The sequence below is a fragment of the Streptopelia decaocto genome (assembly GCF_964273445.1).
Source record: "Streptopelia decaocto genome assembly, chromosome: 3".
NCBI classification, from domain to species: Eukaryota; Metazoa; Chordata; class Aves; order Columbiformes; family Columbidae; genus Streptopelia; species Streptopelia decaocto.
The window spans coordinates 105,398,874-105,417,268 of record NC_138656.1 but is presented as its reverse complement, the minus strand read 5'-3'; the positions used below and the strand labels follow the sequence as shown (position 1 = coordinate 105,417,268).

The 18,395-nt window shown below is 47.6% G+C and overlaps 1 protein-coding gene across 9 annotated transcripts in view; it reads right to left on the bottom strand.

Annotated features, from left to right (window-relative positions):
• Positions 1-16,485: 16,485 nt before the first annotated feature.
• Positions 16,486-18,395, bottom strand: part of HPCAL1 (hippocalcin like 1) — a 66,178-nt gene continuing 64,268 nt past the window's right edge. For all 9 annotated transcript variants that reach the window (XM_082047460.1, XM_082047459.1, XM_082047465.1 and 6 more), the window contains one exon: positions 16,486-17,682. In XM_082047460.1, the coding sequence (XP_081903586.1) occupies positions 17,585-17,682 (98 nt within the window). In that variant the 3' untranslated portion in view covers positions 16,486-17,584. The remainder of the gene's footprint in view (positions 17,683-18,395) is intronic.

Genomic DNA, 18,395 nt, shown 5'->3' with positions numbered 1-18,395 from the left:
TGTGATCTGGTTTCAATAGCCATGTCACAAATGCCTCCAGTACAAACGACTCTTTAGTTAAAACACTGTATTTGACTATCCTGAAAATACACTGAGAACGGCGAGCATATGTCATAGAACAGTTTCAGTGGGAAGGGACCTTCAAAGGTCATCTAGTCCAACCAACTGCCATGAGCAGGGACATCTTTGACTAGATCGGGTTGCTCAGAGCCCCGTCCAGCCTGGCCTGGGATGTCTCCAGGGATGGGGCATTGACCACCTCTCTGGGAAACCTGTTCTGGTATTTTATCACCCTCATTGTAAACAATTTCTTCCTCATGTCTAGCCTGAATCTCCCCTTTTTTAGTTTAAAACCATTACCTCTTGTTGCAACAGGCCCTGCTAAAAAGTCTGTCCCCATCTTTCTTATAGGCCCCTTGTAAGTACTGAAAGGCTGCAATGAGGTCTCCCCAGAGCCTTCTCTTCTCCAGGCTGAACAACCCCAGCTCTCTCAGCCTGTCCTCACAGCAGAGCTGTTCCAGCCCTCTGATCATCTTTCTGGACCCCCTCTAACAGGTCCATGTCTCTCCTGTACTGAGGGCCTGGGATTTACATTTTGGCAAACTTTGCTATTGCTCTTCAGCTGGTTTTGGAGTCCTCTGCCTACAGGAGGTGTTTAGAGCAGCTAAACCACAGTGGTGCCACTTTTTGGAAAGCTGATGGTGAGCACTTGAAGAGGAACAGCCACCAAGACATTGCCCGTTGCAGTGGGACTCCGAGGGCTAACGCAAAGGTGAGTGCTTTGGGCGTGAGCAAGGGAGGCTGCTTGAGCCCCCTCCATTTCGATAAGGAGAGGCCGCCAGCATCACAGGCGAATGCTTGAGCACTGGCAAGCAAAGGGAGCTCCCTGAGGGAAACACACTGTGATCTTGTGTATGTCCGTGTCGTCTTGCAAATATCGCTACAATCCAACTAATATTAGACCTTTATTTGCGTCTGTTTATTGATTCTTACACTACAGCAACAATTTTTCTCAGTCTGTTAGTCTTTGCCTAAAGACAAGCATTAGCACACTGGAACTAACCCTCCCTCTTCCTCTCCCTGATTTTAGGGAGCTGATCCCAGTCTTGCTCACAGTATTCCCACAAAAAAAAAAAAAAAAAAAAAAAAAAAAGCCTTCCAGTTATATTCTCTTCAATTCACACTCACACTCTCGGAGTGCTTTGCAAAGGAGTAGTTGGCTCACCCTGCCTTAGTGGTACAGAGCCAACGACCATGTTCCAGTCCAGAAAGTGGTCAAGGGATAGCGAGGCTGCACAGCAATTCGGGGAAGGAAGAAAAGACAGAGACACCAACATTCTACTATTGCTGGGGAAGTGCAGGGTCAGCCTAAGTGCCTTGGGAATGCAGCAAATGCTGCTGAGAAAGGGCAATTGTAGCAGCTCAGTGTGGGGAATTCTCAAAGTACTTTGCAGTCACAGGTATTCTTCCATCCATCCTTAAAATGCAGTTCCCTGCTTTGGGAGAAGGACAGGATTTGGATATTCAATTGGCTTAAGCATCACCCTTCTATATTTGGCTATTAAGCTGACTAGCTGGAAGAACAAGGTAGTAGCTGTAGATGGGTGCTTTTGCAAGGAAAAGGGTTGCAATGCTTGAACACGACAATGCGGATGCTGTTTTCAGCAAGATAATAGAGATGCTGCTGCCCTTACTGTGGGGACAGGAAGAAAATAATGTATCATGTTGCTAGATAAAAAATACCTGCTTAAAAACTCCAGCTCCTATTAAGTACAGTTCGCCAGTAGCAACAGAATTTCACTGTAACAGCTCAATAAAGATTTCTCAGCAATGATTCTCCCGCTTTCCTGCAATCAAAACTTACATTAAACTATCAAAGCATCCGGCCAAAGTGAAAAGCAAAAGAAAATCTAACTCGCCATGGAAAGTGCTGATTCTGGGCAGGGAAATTGCTCCTGCACCCTGCCAGGATGGCTCGCCAGCCTCCCCTGGAGGCAGGTGCTGTAGGACTCATCTGCTTCAGCCGTGTGGGTTTCATCCCCCATCGGTGTGATTGTATCTGACTGCAAGAGAAGCCAGGGTGTTCCTGGGGCCAAGGGAGATCCTCTCAGAGATAGGGATGTGGTGACTAATTAGCGAATCAAAAGCCCGCAAGATGGAGCTCGGTTCAAAAAAAAAGCATCCAAAAAACCCCTGTCTGTCAGAGCCAGAGAAGTCAGGAGAAAGGAGAGAAATGGAAGGATTTCAAATGAATCCCACACTCTCAATGTTAGACCGCAGCATCAGCGAGATGTTATTAGAGAGAACAAATGCAAATAAGAAAGCACAAGGAAAAAGTATTTACAAAACAATAATTAAACTATTGCACTGCTCAAAAAAACCCTCAAAGCAAGCTCCCTTCCCATCTGTTCACAGAAATGTGAAACAGAGAACTCAAGGTTTTTAATACACAGAAAACTTCAAAATGAGTAGCGTGTTTGTTTTATTTTTTAAAAATTTATTAAGGCTATTACCTCAAATGTCCTTCCAGGTTCCTGCTTGAAGACCAGCCCCAGGCTTGGCATTTCCAGTAGTTATTTCTGCGACTTTTTTATTCTGTTGCTTCTGGGGTTAGTTTAGGTTTGCTGCTGTCAAGGTTTTTTGGGGGGTAAGTCAATGGAGATGATTTATGCCAACTTTTGTAGAGCAGCTTTGCAGGATTGCTGATGTTAAGTGACCATGGACACAAGCTGTGACCAGGAGGTCAGGCTGGGTGCAAGGAGAAACTTGCCCCATGAGGACAGCCAGGAAAAGGACCAGGCTGCTGGCAGGGCTGGCCAGGCTCTGCCTTTGGAGGCTTTTGAGACCTGAAGGACCAAAATCCTGAGCAACCATGAGCTGATCTTGCAGCTGATCCAGCTTGGAACAGCAGCTTGAGATAGAGACCTCCTGAAGTCTCTTCCAATCCTAGTGCGCTTGTCCTCACCCTGGTCCCCAGTGGGTCTCACAGTGCCATGGGGCTGAGCCCCACAGCAGCGGGTGCTCAGTCCAGCAGCGGGTTTTGTCAACACCACCAGCTCCTTGTCTGCCATCCCACTGGTGGGGCTCTGCTTGGTGAGGTGCCTGTGCTGCAGTGCTAAAATGGGTCTAAACTGGGCAGCTGCTTCTGAGGAGCTGCTGAGGAGAGAGGACCCACTTCTGCCTCAAAAAAAAAAAAAGTGGGGGGAGGGTGGAGGGCAAGAAGTGGTAATGGATGCTAAACCAAAGCCACAGGATGGCTGCTGGAGCAAAGGAAAGAGCCACATCCTGCTCCATGTGCTGAAGAAGGGTCCTCACCCGAGAACATCAGCATCTCACCTTCCCTGTGTCCCTGGCTGAACATGAGGCAGCAGTGTGCCCAGGTGGCCAAAAAAGCCAAGAGCATCCTGGCTTGTATCAGGAATAGTGTGGCCATCAGGACCAGGGCAGTGATTGTCCTCTTGTACTCGGCAGTGATGTGGCAGCACCTCAAATCCTGGGGTCACTTTTTGGCCCCTTACTACAAGGAAGACATTGAGGTGCTGGAGAGAGTGCAGAGAAGGGCAACAAAGCCGGTGAAGAGTTTGGAGCACAAGTCCTGTGAAGAGCAGCTGAGGGACCTGGGGGTATTTAGTCTGGAGAAAAGGAGGCTGAGGGGAGACCTTATCACTGTCTACAACTACCTGAAAGGAGGTTGTAGCATGGAGGGTGTTGGTCTCTTCTCCCAAGTAGCAAGTGATAGGACAAGAGGAAATGGCCTCCAATTTCACCAGGGAAAGTTTAGATTGGATATTAAGAAAAAATTCTTCATGTAAAAGGTTGTCAGGCATTGGACCAGGCTGCCCAGGGAAGTGGTGGAGTCACCATCCCTGGAGGTGTTTAAAAGATGCATAGATGAGATTCTTAAGAACATGGGCTAATGACATTGTCAGGTTAAGTGTTGGACTTGACGATCTTGAGGTTCTTTTCCAGCCAAAATGATTTTACAATTCTATGATTCTTTGTGCTCCACATCAGACTGGGGCCTACTATTCACTCCTCCTGCTGGGTCAGCGTATATCTATGGCCATTGCAGGGAGCAAACGAATTCAAAAGCAGAAACCCATTCCCAGCCTCAGATTTAGGACACTGGGCAAGCTGGTTTGAGACCCACTGGGTCCAATGTCCATACCAGGGGTGTCTTCCCCCAGGGGAGGTGAAGCTCACTGGGTGGAAAGATGGAGCCCAGCTCCTTGGTAGTTCAGGAGAGGAAATATACAGAAAACCAGTAACTTGCAGAGAAAACAGACGAATAGCGTGTGAGGCTGCAGTGTACCTGTGCAGTAGGCAGGGCTAGATGGCAGCAACAGCCCGTGTTAGGGCCTCGTCTCACCCGCTCCCTCTGCAACCCACAACTGGGAGTTAGTGTCTGCTGCCACTTGCTTCTCAGCACACCAAGGCCTTCAGCTCTGGGACCTTACTACAGCTGTGGTTACCACCTACACACCTCATTTTTGGGGGGAAAGCAAGGAAATTTCTCTGTTACCGGCAAATAATTGACCAGCACTGAAGAGAGCTGACAGGGAAACGGTGCTTGCAGGGAAAATGTAATTCCTTAAATCCTTGGCATTTGAGTTGGAGGGAGGTTGGTGGGAATGGAGGAAGCCAGAGCAGACAGCACCAGTGTACCCTGCCCAGGATGTGTCCCTCCAGACAGGTTACCAGCAGCCCCAGCAACCCTTCTGCCTGATGCCACCAACTGCAGAGGTTTGCAGGACACAGCAGAGAGTCCCTGGATCTGCAGTTGCTGAGAGATGAGGGCAGGCTCCACCAAGCAGGGGTCCCTAAAAACCTCCACATGAGATGAGCCCAGCCCCCTGCTCTCCTGTCCACGTCCCCTTCTCAGGGCCAGACCAGCACCCTCATGGCTCCAGGGGGATGTCTTACAGTGCTTATTTGATGTGGAAAGTGGAGGTCATGAAATGCACAGGTACATGAGGTCATGAAATGCACAGGCACAGGGCTGGATGGCATAGTCTGGGTGTAAGCCGAGGCTTGGATGCACCCCGAGATCTGGATGCAGCCCAAGATGTGCCCCGGGAGAAGCCCTGAGTTCCTCCTGCTGCTGTCCCCTCCTGGAGAAGAAAAATCACCCCATTTGGGTGGGTAATGCCACTGGGGCTGCAGGGAGGCAGAGCACATCTCTGCTGGTCTAGCCTCCCAACGCTGTCCCCAGCAATGCCCAGGGACACTGTGCAACCATCCTCTGCCACCCTGCAGCCCCTGCGCTGCCCACCAGACCCCGTGCATCCCGAGAGCTGGAGCAGGCAGAAGGGAGGAGAAGGAAAGACAACGTGGAAGGGAACAAAAAGTTACCCTGGTCAAGCTATTCATTACTCTGAGATTTAAGTGCTGAATTTGTGGTGCCTAGGGAGAATTTTTTTCTATACAGAGCAATACCATGCAATAAAATATAATTTGTCTTTGGGAGAGATGGATGCAGCTGAGCCAGTACCGGACTTAAGACAAAAGAGTATTGACGTCACTCTCAGGAGTGTGGCGGCAGATGTTTAACATCGTGTGCAGCCTCGGGCTGAAGGTATAAGCCTGGTGCACAAATTACCAAGGCAGATTCGCTGGCCTGTGTTAGCTGCAGGGTCACGACGGGCTGATCAAAATGTTCCCCGCTGGCATTAAGCAGCTGTGGAGATATTTGCCACTGGTCTGCGAGAGTACTGCTGACACTGTACATGATTTAGCCAGGTACCAGCTGCCACGTAAATAGCCTGAAAGTTAAAACTGTCAAGTGAAGAGCTAAGAGCACAGAAACATGGGCTGCAGGGGAGAACCAGCCATGTCTGAGCAGAAGAGGGAGGTTTTGGAGGCCAGTGGAACCCCACATGATGTGTGCAGTGTCTAGAGAACCCTTTTACTCTGCTCAGTAACATCCTAAACCCAAAGGCTTCCCAAAAGCTTATTCATAGTGTAAGTTGAGCGCTGAGCTTGTATTTTTAGATGTCTGCCCAAAGTGATCCCAATATCACACTAATTTGGGCCTCAAAGTGTATAAAAAATTAGAGCTATTTTTTCCCCAAGTATTTTTTTTTTTTTTGGTAATTAATAATAGGCTATTTAATTAACATTTTTCTTCCCGGTCACCAATATGGAGAAACACTTCTGCAATATTTTGCACTATCTCTGATGATCCTAGAAAATTCTGGATCATTAGCAAACATCCTTGTCCCACTATATCTGTCTGTCCATCCACCCATCCATCTATCCCTTTTCAGACCATTTAGGAAGGTGGTACCCCTTCATTCCTGCAGAAATCACAAATAAATTAATCAGGCAAGACTTATATTTATAAAGTCCCATTTTGTCTCCTCCCTAATACACCCCATTTATCCTCAGATTTGCAATGTCTGTACTTCACTATCGTTTCCACCAATTTTTTTCGGGTTCAGACATCAGGCTTACGGGTCTAGCATTCCTCAGACTGTGCCCTAGAGTCATTAAAAAATACTACTAATAATCTGATATCATGAATGCCACACGCTGATATAAATGAGAGATTACAGTCCCATCTTCCTGCTCTTTGGGTGCACTGGGGTGGGTACCACCTGATCTGAGCACTTTGTTGCTGTTCATTTTAGCAGGCTGTCAGAAAGCCTTTCCTCTGGCGTTTCAGGTGGTGGCAGCTTCTCAGCCTGGGTCGCTGCCACCCATGGCTGTGGGACACTGTGGTTTCAGCTTTCGATGAAGGAAATGAACTGTTGAAGCTTGGCTTTTCACAGACGTGCTGCTGGCATGAATAGGAAAACATCACTCTTTTGAGATGAAAAAAATGCTTGCTACTGTAAGATACATGGGTAAAGGTAAAAACATAGCTGGGTCAAATCCATTCACTTCAGTTCACCTTACCTATATGAGATCTGAAATCACAGCAGGTGTCTTTGAGCATGTTTCGTCCAGCATCTCCTTATGCAGGCCCTCACTGTACAACCCCATCCTCTCTCCCAGGACATGACAGGGGATACCTCTGGGCTCTGATTCATTGTCAATCACTAATTAGTCATCCAAGCCATCCATACAGCCTGCTAAGGCCTCAGTCGATTCTCTAAAGTACCAAAAATCCCCTCCATCCCCTGGGCAGAGCTAGGGAATATGCCTTTGAGCTTGGCTTCCAGAGGCAATTCCACCATGCCACTCTCTGCAGCTGGGTCTTAACACCTCCCAGCATCACTATTTTTTACATTAAAAATTAGTTTTCCCCTATTTTTAAGGAAAAGGCATGACCTGGAGGCAAGCTGGTGGGAAAATCTCCCCTCTGTTCAATGAGGTGGGTGTCCATTTACCGACAGTGGGGCATAGGCACCCGCATCCTTCAGGGCTCATTTCCAGCTACTTTCCAATAAAGTACTGAAATCCCTGAGTTTCAGAGGGCTCTGGGCAATCCTGAAAAATGCACCATCTGTGGCTGTCAGCTTTGGGTACAGCTGGAGATAGAATGTGGGCAGGGACCACCACAACACCCCTGTAGCCCCCCTGAGGCACTCAGCGTTTTTCCTTGTTGGTGCTGTGCACTATACAGGGATGTGCCAGTTTTTCCCTATTTGTCCCCCTTTTTCTTCATACAACCAAAGCAGAGGAAACAACTCATCCAAGGTTGGCAGCCCCTTCTCAAAAACCCCTGAGAAATGAAAACCATTTGTGCTAATTTGTCCTTATTGCCACAAGGTGTGGAAATGACTAGTGATTGAAGGGTGATTTAAATCACATTACTGAGGAGGAAATCAGCTAGCAGTCTTGCTTTGGAAAAAGCCTGTAAGACAAGGCTGTGCAGCTGATGGAGATGAAGACATTGAAGTGACTCATGCTCCAGGACAGAGGGGGGAACTAATCACAGAGGAGAACAAGGCAAGACCAGAGGTGTGACATTTAGCTTTATCCTTAGGAAAGGGTTTGTAAGTCACTTAAGATGATGTAGCAAGGAATTGTGCTGATCGTGACATCATCTCCACTTCTGCTGGTGGCATTAGCCAAGAGATGGACAGTTTCAAGAAAGTTCCCTTGCTTAGTGAGCCTAAATCCCATGTGGGTGATCTGCCATCATGTTCACAGGCTGCATCTCAGGCTCAGCCTCCCCCTGTCAGCCCCATCCTCTTCCTCATGCCTATGTGTCCCTCCCATGTTTCCAAATGCTGCTGCTGAATGTTGTGCTTGTGCAGAAGGTCCTGGTCAAAGAAAGCTTACAGGAAGACGCTGGGCAAAAAAAAAGACCATTTGGTATTACCTGTTGTTGCAGAGCATCCTGTATTTCCATGCCTTGGCAGCTTTGTCCAGGACGGGACATTCTCCTGCCCCATCCCCACCCACCTCTCCATCCCAGATGCTGGTGCTGCAGGCATGTTCCTGCTGCCTCCCCCTGCCAGAGCCTGCCCAGTGCACTGTACTCGACCTGCATGGTTGCAATTTGAAAATAAATGCCCAGTATAGCTACAAACACACACAGACTAGGTGATGTGACTCAGCAGCACGTTTGGGTCTGTGGAGCTGCAGCAACCCTGGATTCCCATCAAAAAGTGCCTGGCCTAGAGGATTAGTGCAGTGATCACAGAATCACAGAATGGTTGGGGTTGGAAGGGACCTCTGGAGATCAGCTAGTCCAAACCACATGCTAAAGCAGGTTCACCTAGAGCAGGCTGCACAGGAATGTGTCCAGGCGGGTTGTAGTTGAATGTCTCCAGAGGAGACTCCACAACCTCTCTGGGCAGCCTGTTCCAGTGGTGATACCACCACTCGCACAGCCATGAGCAGGTGGGATCCCTGCTGCTGCTCAACAGAGAGACACAAAAAGCTACTTAATTCTTGCTGTGCCAGTCCCGCCTGTAGACTTGTGCCCCTTTGAGATCTCCCAGTGTCCCCGAGCCTTCAGTCAGCACCACCAGCTGATGTGACCGTATTTGTGTCCAGCTGATGCTGGTGGAGGCTCATGGAGCCACAGTGTCAGCTCTGGTATATGGGAAGCTTAGACATGTCCACATCACACTATAGATGATGTAGATCAAGTTTGGTCCTTGGTGAGGTGTGAAAATGCGGTGCCCATGGTCCTGCTTTCACCCCTCGTGACAGCAGCTCTCCAGCCACACAGTGGTGGAGGAGGAAGCATCACAGCTAAGCAAATCCATGTGGATAAAAAGAGCTGAACCTCTACAGAAAAGGTTTCCAGGAGACACGTCAGCTTGTACCACTCAAAATGACAAGTGCTGTCTTTTGGGTATGTCTGAAATTGCCACATTGTGAACAGGGAACCCACGAACAGTGGATCTTCATCTTGGCAAGCTGTGTCACCACGGCCTCCTGGCTGCAGGCAGGTTCAGCTGCAAGGAAGTTGCTGAGATTTGTGGCACACTCAAACCAGGCAGGTGTGGGCTGGGAGGGGGAATCACCAGCAATTGGTGCTGGCTCAAGCATGAAAAGGAAGTTTTAAAACACAAGCAATATAAGACCGCTGAAACTTGTATCTGGGGTGAAGCAGTGTACAAAGGCTGCTGAAAGAAGAAATGAAAACTAGAAAAATTATGGTGGAAATGCAAAGAACAGTATGAACCTCACTGGCTGGTGGAGGAATGGTCTAACATCACCTTTGAGAATCAGCTAACAGAATATTGAAATTCATTTTAAGTGTCCTTCATAGTCCCCTTTCACTCATTCCCTGTATTTTGGATGGTGTCAAAAACCCCCAAAACTGCAGGAGGGTACAATTGCCTCAAGAATAACTTAGCCAGAAGGTTGCTACAAAGGAGTGGTGAATTAGAGAAATAGGGAGCTTTGTCCCACTCCTTGCTGAACTGTGCAGGTACCACCCCCGCATAGTTGCACAAATGTTTCTCGGCAGGGATGTCTTGGCCCCTCCAAGCATCCTGCCCAGTGCAGGTGCTGTAAACTGCACATTGAAGGTGAACGTGGAAGTCTGCAGAGTCATCCAAAAGGGACAGTGAGGTTTTTCTTCAAGCAAGTTGCTTTGCTTTCAGCAGAAAAAATACAAACTCCTGGCTCCTTTTTTTGGTGTTGCCATAGCAACTGAGGCAGCCCCAGCCTCCACTGCCTGGAGAGCATCACCTGGGCACCTGGGTGGGTGCAGGAGGGGCCACACAGAGGTGCACCCAGGGTTGCCAGCATCTCCCTGCACAAGCATCATGGGAAAGCATCACACTCCAAGAAAAACTGAAAAAAAAAACCCAAGCCTCTCTTTTCCCCTTTTTTTACCTAGTTCCCAGCAGCAGCACTGGTAGTTATCAAAGAGCTGAGCAGACTTGGAGATGGCGAGTGGCATCGACCGAGCAGTCCTGCAGGCCTCACTGGTGTGGCCTCTGATGCTGCAGTCCCAAAAGACACCGGTTCCTCCTAGGAGAGCCAAAGCCCTGCTCTGGGAGCCCTGCTGTGCAGCCAGGGCCAGCTCCCAGGGACTGCAGGCTGGTGGCAGCACCCCTGACAGGTGGCCCATAGCACTGGCAGCTCAGTGAGAAGTGTCTGCGAAATCTCCTGCCAAGTAGCTCAGAAGGCTTCAACAGCTGCTTTAAAGCTGGCTTAAGCCACTCCTGCTGAAAAATGAAGTTCTTTTCTCATATATGGTTATCTTTAGGCCACAGGGCTCCCCGGGTGAGGCAGGGGGCTATCAAAGCCAGTTTCCTTGAAGACCATGTTTGCCTAGTTTGGCTGGGTGCCTGGCAGCAGCAGCAGCTCACTGGGGCATCACTGGGCTCAGTGCTGGCAGGATGGAGAATGGCGCAGTGTGGGGTGGACCCTGGCACCTGCAACCCATTTCCAGAGCATCAGCACTGTCCCCAGCGTGCAGGCAGCCTCGCTCCTCGGTGTCACCATGTGCATGTAGTGACACTACCTGTGTCCTTCAGCAGGCACCAAACCTGCTCATTGTGAGCCTCACATGTATTAATAAATCAGAAGCAAAGCAGCACAGGAGTAACCATGGCTGTGCAATGCTAACATCTAAATTAGCTGAGATTATTTTATTTTCTCCAAGGAAAGCGTGTGCAGTATTTGTGTTTTGTTCCTGGTCATTAATGGCATATTAAGACACAGTCGTTCCGTTCACCTTTCCCCCAGGAACCAGCTGCCAGTGTTGAGCATGCTGCCCATGGCATCTGCTCAGCAGTGGAATCAATTATTTGCCCTGAAAAGGGTCTGGCAAAGTACTGAAAAAAGAATAAAGAGGAAAACCATACAGTTTCAGCAGCAGCCTGGCTCTTGGCTGTGAGGTTCAGTGATCGCTGCAGTGCCAGGAGTGAGGTGTTTGATCGCACCAGCTGAGTCTGGGGGGCGAGGAAGGGTCTGTTCTCCCACCCCCACTTTGCCATTGCACCTTTGCAGTAAGCAGGAGAGAGCGATGGTCCCACGCAGCATCCCTGAGGAATCTGAAGATGGGCAGGCCACTGTTCCCAGAAGCTGCAGCAATCGGGGCTCCCCGTGTCCCCGAGAGGACAGTGCTGCCCAGCTCTGTGCTGTGACACTCAGCACACAGCCTTTCCCTTGGGTCCTCCCAAAGTATTTTTAAAAACCCAAAGACATCTCTATTCACCTGTTTGGTTTAAGACCTGGGTGAGGAGCGCCCCAGCCCAGCCCTGCTCTGCAGACCCCCACCGCCAGCTCCCACAGCCACAGCGCAGCGAGCGTGGGCTGTCTCTGCAGCCACCACCATGGAGAAGATGCTGGAGAGAAGTCCTCAGAAGCAACACAGGGTTCTGCAGGGGTAAAGACGAGCAAACTCTGGGGATGCTGCCTGCCAGATGCTCCTTTAGACTTGTTGAGCACTAAGGAGTGTTCAGCGCAATGCCAGCTACAACCCAAACCCCATGCAGGAGTAAGGGAGTGTTTCTCCTTGCATTTACCCATGCCAGAGACACCAGCATTTTTCTCTTGTGCAAACAAGCCAAAGAATCCATTAGAGGTACTTCAATGCATAGAAGAAACATGTGGCTATTCTTGCCACAGAGGTCAGATGGCCAGGACTTTAGACTCAGAATCATGCAACCATTTAGTTTGGAAAAGACCCTTAAGCTCATTGAATCCAACTATTAACCTAACACTGCCAAGTCCACCTCTAAACCATGTCCCCAAGAATCTCATCTACACATCTTTTAAACACCTCCAGGGATAGTGACTCAACCACAGCCTGTTCTGATGCCTGGCAACCCCTTGGGTGAAGAAATGTTTCCTAATATCCAATCTAAATCTTCCCTGGTGCAACTTGAGGCCATTTCCTCTGGTTGTATCACTTGTTACTTGGGAGAAGAGATGAACACCCTCCATGCTACACCCTCCTTTCAGGTAGACAGTGATAAGGTCTCCCCTCAGCCTCCTTTTCTCCACACTTTGCTGGAGAATCTGTACCCATTCTGGGCTTTTGGGATATTACTTTTTTTCACTTTGAAACTAAAGAGCAAAATGCAAACAGCAACTGGAAAGACACCTCTGTCCTGACCTGAGAAAGATGCTGGAAGTTTTCTCTGTGGGTGACTGTGACAGGATGGGACCCATAGGCAGGACCTGTCCCTGCTCCTGCTCTCTTCTGCAATACAACCACATCCCCATGGCTGGGGACGAGCAGGCACAGGGAGCATCACCAGGCAGAAGAGGCTCCTTCACCCACACCTCATTACCTGCAGAATGGCCTGGGTGGCAGGAGCAGCAATACAGAAGCAAATTTCATCCAGGGTGTAATTTGTCATATTCACTGTAAAGTATCTGTGAGCAACTTGGACTTCAAGAGTATGACCTGCCCTCTGTGCTGAGTTTCACACTGCTGCATGTCAGGCGCAATTAAGGCAAAGAAAGCTGTCCGAGTCCTGGGCAAAACAGTGCAGGAAAGGTAAAAAACTGCTGCAGTGGGGACCCGGGAGCACAGCTGGGAGCTGGCAGTCCCCTGAGGCTTAGTGCTGCAGCCCTACAGGCAGGGAGGGCTTGGGGGAGCTGAGGATAACACAGGGTGCCAGCCCCGACCCACCCAAGCCCCAGCAGCACCAAACACTAAGGTGTGGAAACGTGTGCAGGAGAGGACCTTGCTTATCACCTTCAGGTGAGGGACAGTTCCCTCTAGTGACAGCCCAACCAGTAAAGATTTTGTTTGGGAGAAGTTGTTCCTCCATCAGGAAGAGCCAGCCCACTGCCAGCCTGTTAAAATAACCCACCCAACCGGTGGCTGTGGGCTCACCCCTGTGTCTCTGGAGACACCAAGCAGCTCACCTCCTTCCCCTGGCCAGTGTTTTGTGACTTGTGTGGCATGGTCATCAGCCTGGGATTAACCTGACCCTCTGCTGATGCACTGGCTGCCCTTTAGCCATTGTGACTGTGAGAGAGTGTTCAGAAGCGTGTCTGGGTCCAAACATCACACTTGATACAGGTGGGCAACAGGTAAGGTCTGCTTGCAGGCACATCACTCCAGCCATGCAGGCACATCTTCAAAGCTTCCACACAGAGAAATGCACTGCTCTCATTCTCCCTCCCTTTTCCTTCTTTTCAATGAAACATCTCTCCTCGCAAAAGCGATAACAGAAATTATTGGGTTCATCAACAATATATCTGCCATCATACAGCCCAGGGATCTCAAAATGCCAGTCTGCCCGCTAGACCATTAAAGTCAACGGCTGTTCTCAATCTCCAAATTCGAATAGAGGTTGCCCTGCAAAATGGATCAGGGTCTATCCATGGAGACCATCTGCCTGGTGGCTGCAGAAATGCTCACATTGTTCTTTGCAGGAGTTTATTACTCACAGGCTAATGTTAAAAATATGTTGCAAAGGGCCTTATTTAAAAACAAAGAGCCAATGCAAACCGGAAAACAGAGAAACACAAGACTGGATCCAAGCAGCTCTGCCACCCAGGCTGGAGTTAAGCTGCAACCAGACGGGCACTAACTTAATTTGAAAGGTAATGACATAATTCTGAATTAGCTTAACAGGACCTGCAATTCATAGAGAAAAGCCTGAATTTATGTAGTAAGTACCCAGATCTTTCAGAGTACTATATATCTCTGTAGCAAGAAAATAATTACACAGCTTATTAAAGCGAGGTAAAAATGGACGTGCTGATGTTTTTTTTTTATGCTAAACTCCACTTTTGCCAATTAAGACTCAATTTTTTATGAAACATACAATTTGCCATAACACCAAAGTCACTTAACAAGTTGAAATTTTCTATTGCTCGCTTGGACATCATTTTGCAAGTGATTAATTCCCCTACATACTCTTCCCTCCTTGAAAGACACCCCTGGATCCTGAGGAGCAGTAAAGTTCTGCAAGCTTTTCATCGATTTCTCCAGGCTTCCTCCTCGGTTTTGAACTCTGCCTGGATCAACGCTCAAATGACACATCCTGGGGAATGAGCTAGGAAATTGCTCTCCCCTCATCACCAGCCAGAGAAGCAGACACGTCCTCAGAGGAGCTCTTCAAAGCACAGCCAAGATGTTCAAAGTTACCCAGTGACTGTGGATACACAACTTCAGCCTCTGAAGCAGGTCTGATTTTCTTAGGAGAGTTGCTTGGCAGCAGCAGATAAAGCTCTTTCCGGTACTTGCTGGCCTGTAGTCAAAAGATTCCCTGGATCACAAACTACCTTTGAAAAGCTCATCCTGGTTGGGCTTTGGAGCATCTCTCCAGTCTCCACCTTGGGGTGCTGTGTGCCATCACCTTTCCTGGGCATCTTCCTTGCTTGCTTTCCAAAAGGCAAACTGGGAGCACCTTGTTTGCACACCCTCTGCCAGCCCCAGTCTGAAACGGAGCCCACCCATCCTGCCCTGAAAAGAAGGAACTCCTTAAAAGCTGAGAAAGCCATGGGGGACAGTCTAAAAAAATCAAACCTGAGACAGGAAAGTTTTAAGAGGCAAACAGGCAGAAGAAATTGGGCTGGCTGAAGCAAGACGCAACTCCAGGGTCTGCAACGGGCTGCTCAGGGGCTTGTCAGCCTGCAGCAGGTAGAGAGCTCCATTGTGGATACCTTGGCCACATTTCAGAATAAGAATTATAAAGTCAAAGAAATGGGAGTTTCTGACCACTAAAATTCAGACTCATTTTGTTTCTGCAAAAACAAGGTCAAAATGAGCTTCTGTAAGGAGAGGGTTTTTTTTCAAGTGAGAAGAGTTTGGGCTTCATTAAATGGCTACTTAAACTTGCTATTCACTACAGACAGAAGTGGAAACCAGAAGAGATGTCAGAAAAAGGTGGAGAAGGTGACAAAGGCCCCACTTACAAGAGCAGATGAATGATGACAGAAGAATTGGTGCATTTATGAGTGCTACAGCAAAACAGGTTTTACATCTTTGGTACCCAAGAAAAGGATACTGTGGAATGCCTGACTCATTTTAAGATGACACAAACAAGATTTAAATGCTGCAGACCCTCTCAGAGGCACCACCCTGTGACAAGGTCAGAGATGTTTTTGTGGGTTTTCCTGAGTGCAGAGAGATGCTAAAGCCCACAGTGGCCGATTTGCATCTAAACCTTGTGCATCTAAACAACTGGTACGCAGGTTGTCTGAGAAGAGCCATTAGTGTAAGAACATCCACAGCATCTTCAAAACCACAACAACTTCTGGCAGCAAGCCAGCACAAACACAAATAGACTGAAGACAGAGTATAAGCAACCATGGAATTCTATTTTTTTTCCAATACTTTGCTTTTTTTGCTGGGCTTGCCCAGGGAAAGCAGGCAGGCTCCTGATCAACTTCCCTTTGAAGGCTGCACTTGGCAGCAGGGTGTTGCAGTTGAAAGGACTGTTGGTTTAATAGCTCAAATTTGAATTTCTAGGAAAAAAAATGAACACACTTTTCTGCTTGGCAGAACTGACACCAGTCTGTATTGTAGATGGAGTCTGAGCTAACAGTGCAATTCCATTTGGATACTGCAAACATCTCTTTTTTTAATATTAAAGTATTAATATGTAACCACTACTGGGTCATTCTACACAACAAAAGCCCCTTAAATACACGCTTAATATTAACCTCAGGCCAAGTAATTCGTTGATACTTTATTTTGCTTAAACAGTACCTGCAGACTTGATGAACATGGGGCAAACTGCTTTCCACGCTACCAATGCCAAACGTTATTCCAACTGCACGTACCTGGTACCTGACAGGACCAAGCTATTTTTATTTTGTAAATTCGTGGTCACAACAGCCTGGCTGGGGGGGCGATGGCTTTCCCTTCATCACCTTGAGCTGCTTCACATCCAGCAGAAACAGGGCTGTCACCTTCCTGTGCTCTCCAACAAGGAATTGCCTCCACCCAGGACCCAGCTGGGATGGAGCAGGATCCCACAGGCACCAACACCATTGCAATAAGCCAGCTGTGATGGCGGGATCCCAAAGAAACCTACGTACCTACAAAACAACGTGTCTCAGACAGACAACCACACGTTGGGCAGGGACCCAGCCTCGTCCTTCCTTCAAATACATGATGCTAGGAACTTGTTGCATGGGTTAGACCAAGACAGGCAGTGACAAGAAAAGTAGTCTTTTATTTCAATTAATATTTCTTGGCATTAGGCAGATATTAAATAACACTGGAATGCACAAGACTATTAACATATCGACAGCAAAAGGGAGGAGGTGTAGCCAAGTCGAGAACAGCAGTGCGAGTCACGTCACCTCGGGGCACTCAAAAGCCATTTAACGCAGCAACCACCAGAAAGTAGGACTCCACTGAGAAATACAAAATGAGGATGAACTCCTTTCAGGTCTTTTGTTAATACAGTAATGCTGGAACAATCGACAGTAAAAAATGAACAAACATTTGCATTCAGGAATTAAAACAGAGTGAAATATCCACAAACTGCTAGTCATGCATTTCTTTTGGAACAGCAATTTGCTAATGCATAAATATCACATAAAAACAATCTCCAAGATTTGAATAAATCACAGACAACTAGAAGAAACAAAGCTCGAATTCTACTTTATGCCTTAAATAGATGACCTAAATATTTAAAATTTTACTTCACCATATATATATAATTTATATATATATTAAAAGAAAGTAAAGACCATTAGATAAGTGCAAGCAATTTTCCTCAAAAAGAAAATTGGAACCATGCCCAGGAAAGCTGCTTTTTTTTTTCCTTTTTTTTTTTTTTTTAACTTTCTACTCCATTCAGTCCACATATTTTTTATTTTTTTTTTACATAATCATTTCTGAAGCAAAATAAATTATCTACCATCTGCTATGTTGGGTAAAAGTCCTACCTAACATCTTCTCAGGAACTACTAGAACATCACCTTTCTTACGGACTAAGTGAAGTGGTATCTCACCGGCGATTTGACCTCTTCTGTAGCTGCATGTAAACATACCTTTCAATTAACGTTTAAAATGTGTAGAGTGAATCGTAACATTACGGGGAAGCAGAACCGGAGCTGCCGAAGGAGAGCGGCACTGGTGTCACTGAGGGAAGCGCGGGCTGGTTCGCTCGGACACACGCACACACATGATCTGGCGATGGGATCTTATCCGCGAAGTGTGGAGGGATGGTTGAGAAGGCATCCATTTGCGAGCAAAGCTTGAAGGACACAAGCTGAGATTCTCTGTGCACACTGTCCGCTTTAATCAGAACTGGCTCGCGCTACTGGGGTCGCACTGTAACAACCGCACGATGGAGGGGTCGCTCTTGGCACCTTTGATGAACTCTTCCAGCGACAGTTTACCTGAAAGGGAGGAAAAACAAAATGGAAATAATTAATAAAAAAAAAGGCAGTTGCTGCTGCCACCATTGCTGTAGCTTAAAAACCCTCACCGAAACAACATACGTATACTTAATCTATCGCAAAGGCATCAAGGGGAATTTAGTGCAATGCACAGCAGCCAAATCCTACTCAAGCTCTTAAGCCCAGATGCATTTTTTCTTCTGCAAAACAATCTACCATAATAATTGCTATTTTTTATTTAAAAAGACAGTACCAACTATAAAAACTGTCCTAATATCATTTGGCCGCGTTTTGCCCAGAACCAGACTATACAAATTACATGAAACATAGGTTTGGGATACAGTACACAGGATACGGTACCTGAACAACTGTAAGGTTTGAAAACTACACCCATATTACTATGACATTTTTAACCTAAATATCCCAAATGTCTCCACTTTGTCCCCTCATGGTTTCTTGTGACGTGTAGGGCTGAGCAGTGACAGCTTCTCCTGTGCCTATGAGCCACTTTCAGTGCCCTGTGGTGTGTACAGGAACAGGATGTGTCCTCTGGGGCAGCCAGAAAAGCCAGTCTCAGGTAGCCGCTGATCTCCCTGAGCATTTCTGGGTTATACATCTTCAATTTAGGCCAGAGGCGCTGACTTGGACAGACCCCGTAACAGTCTGTAGGTCGAAAAAGGTGATCTCTGGAGGAGCAACCACGAGGAGCAACC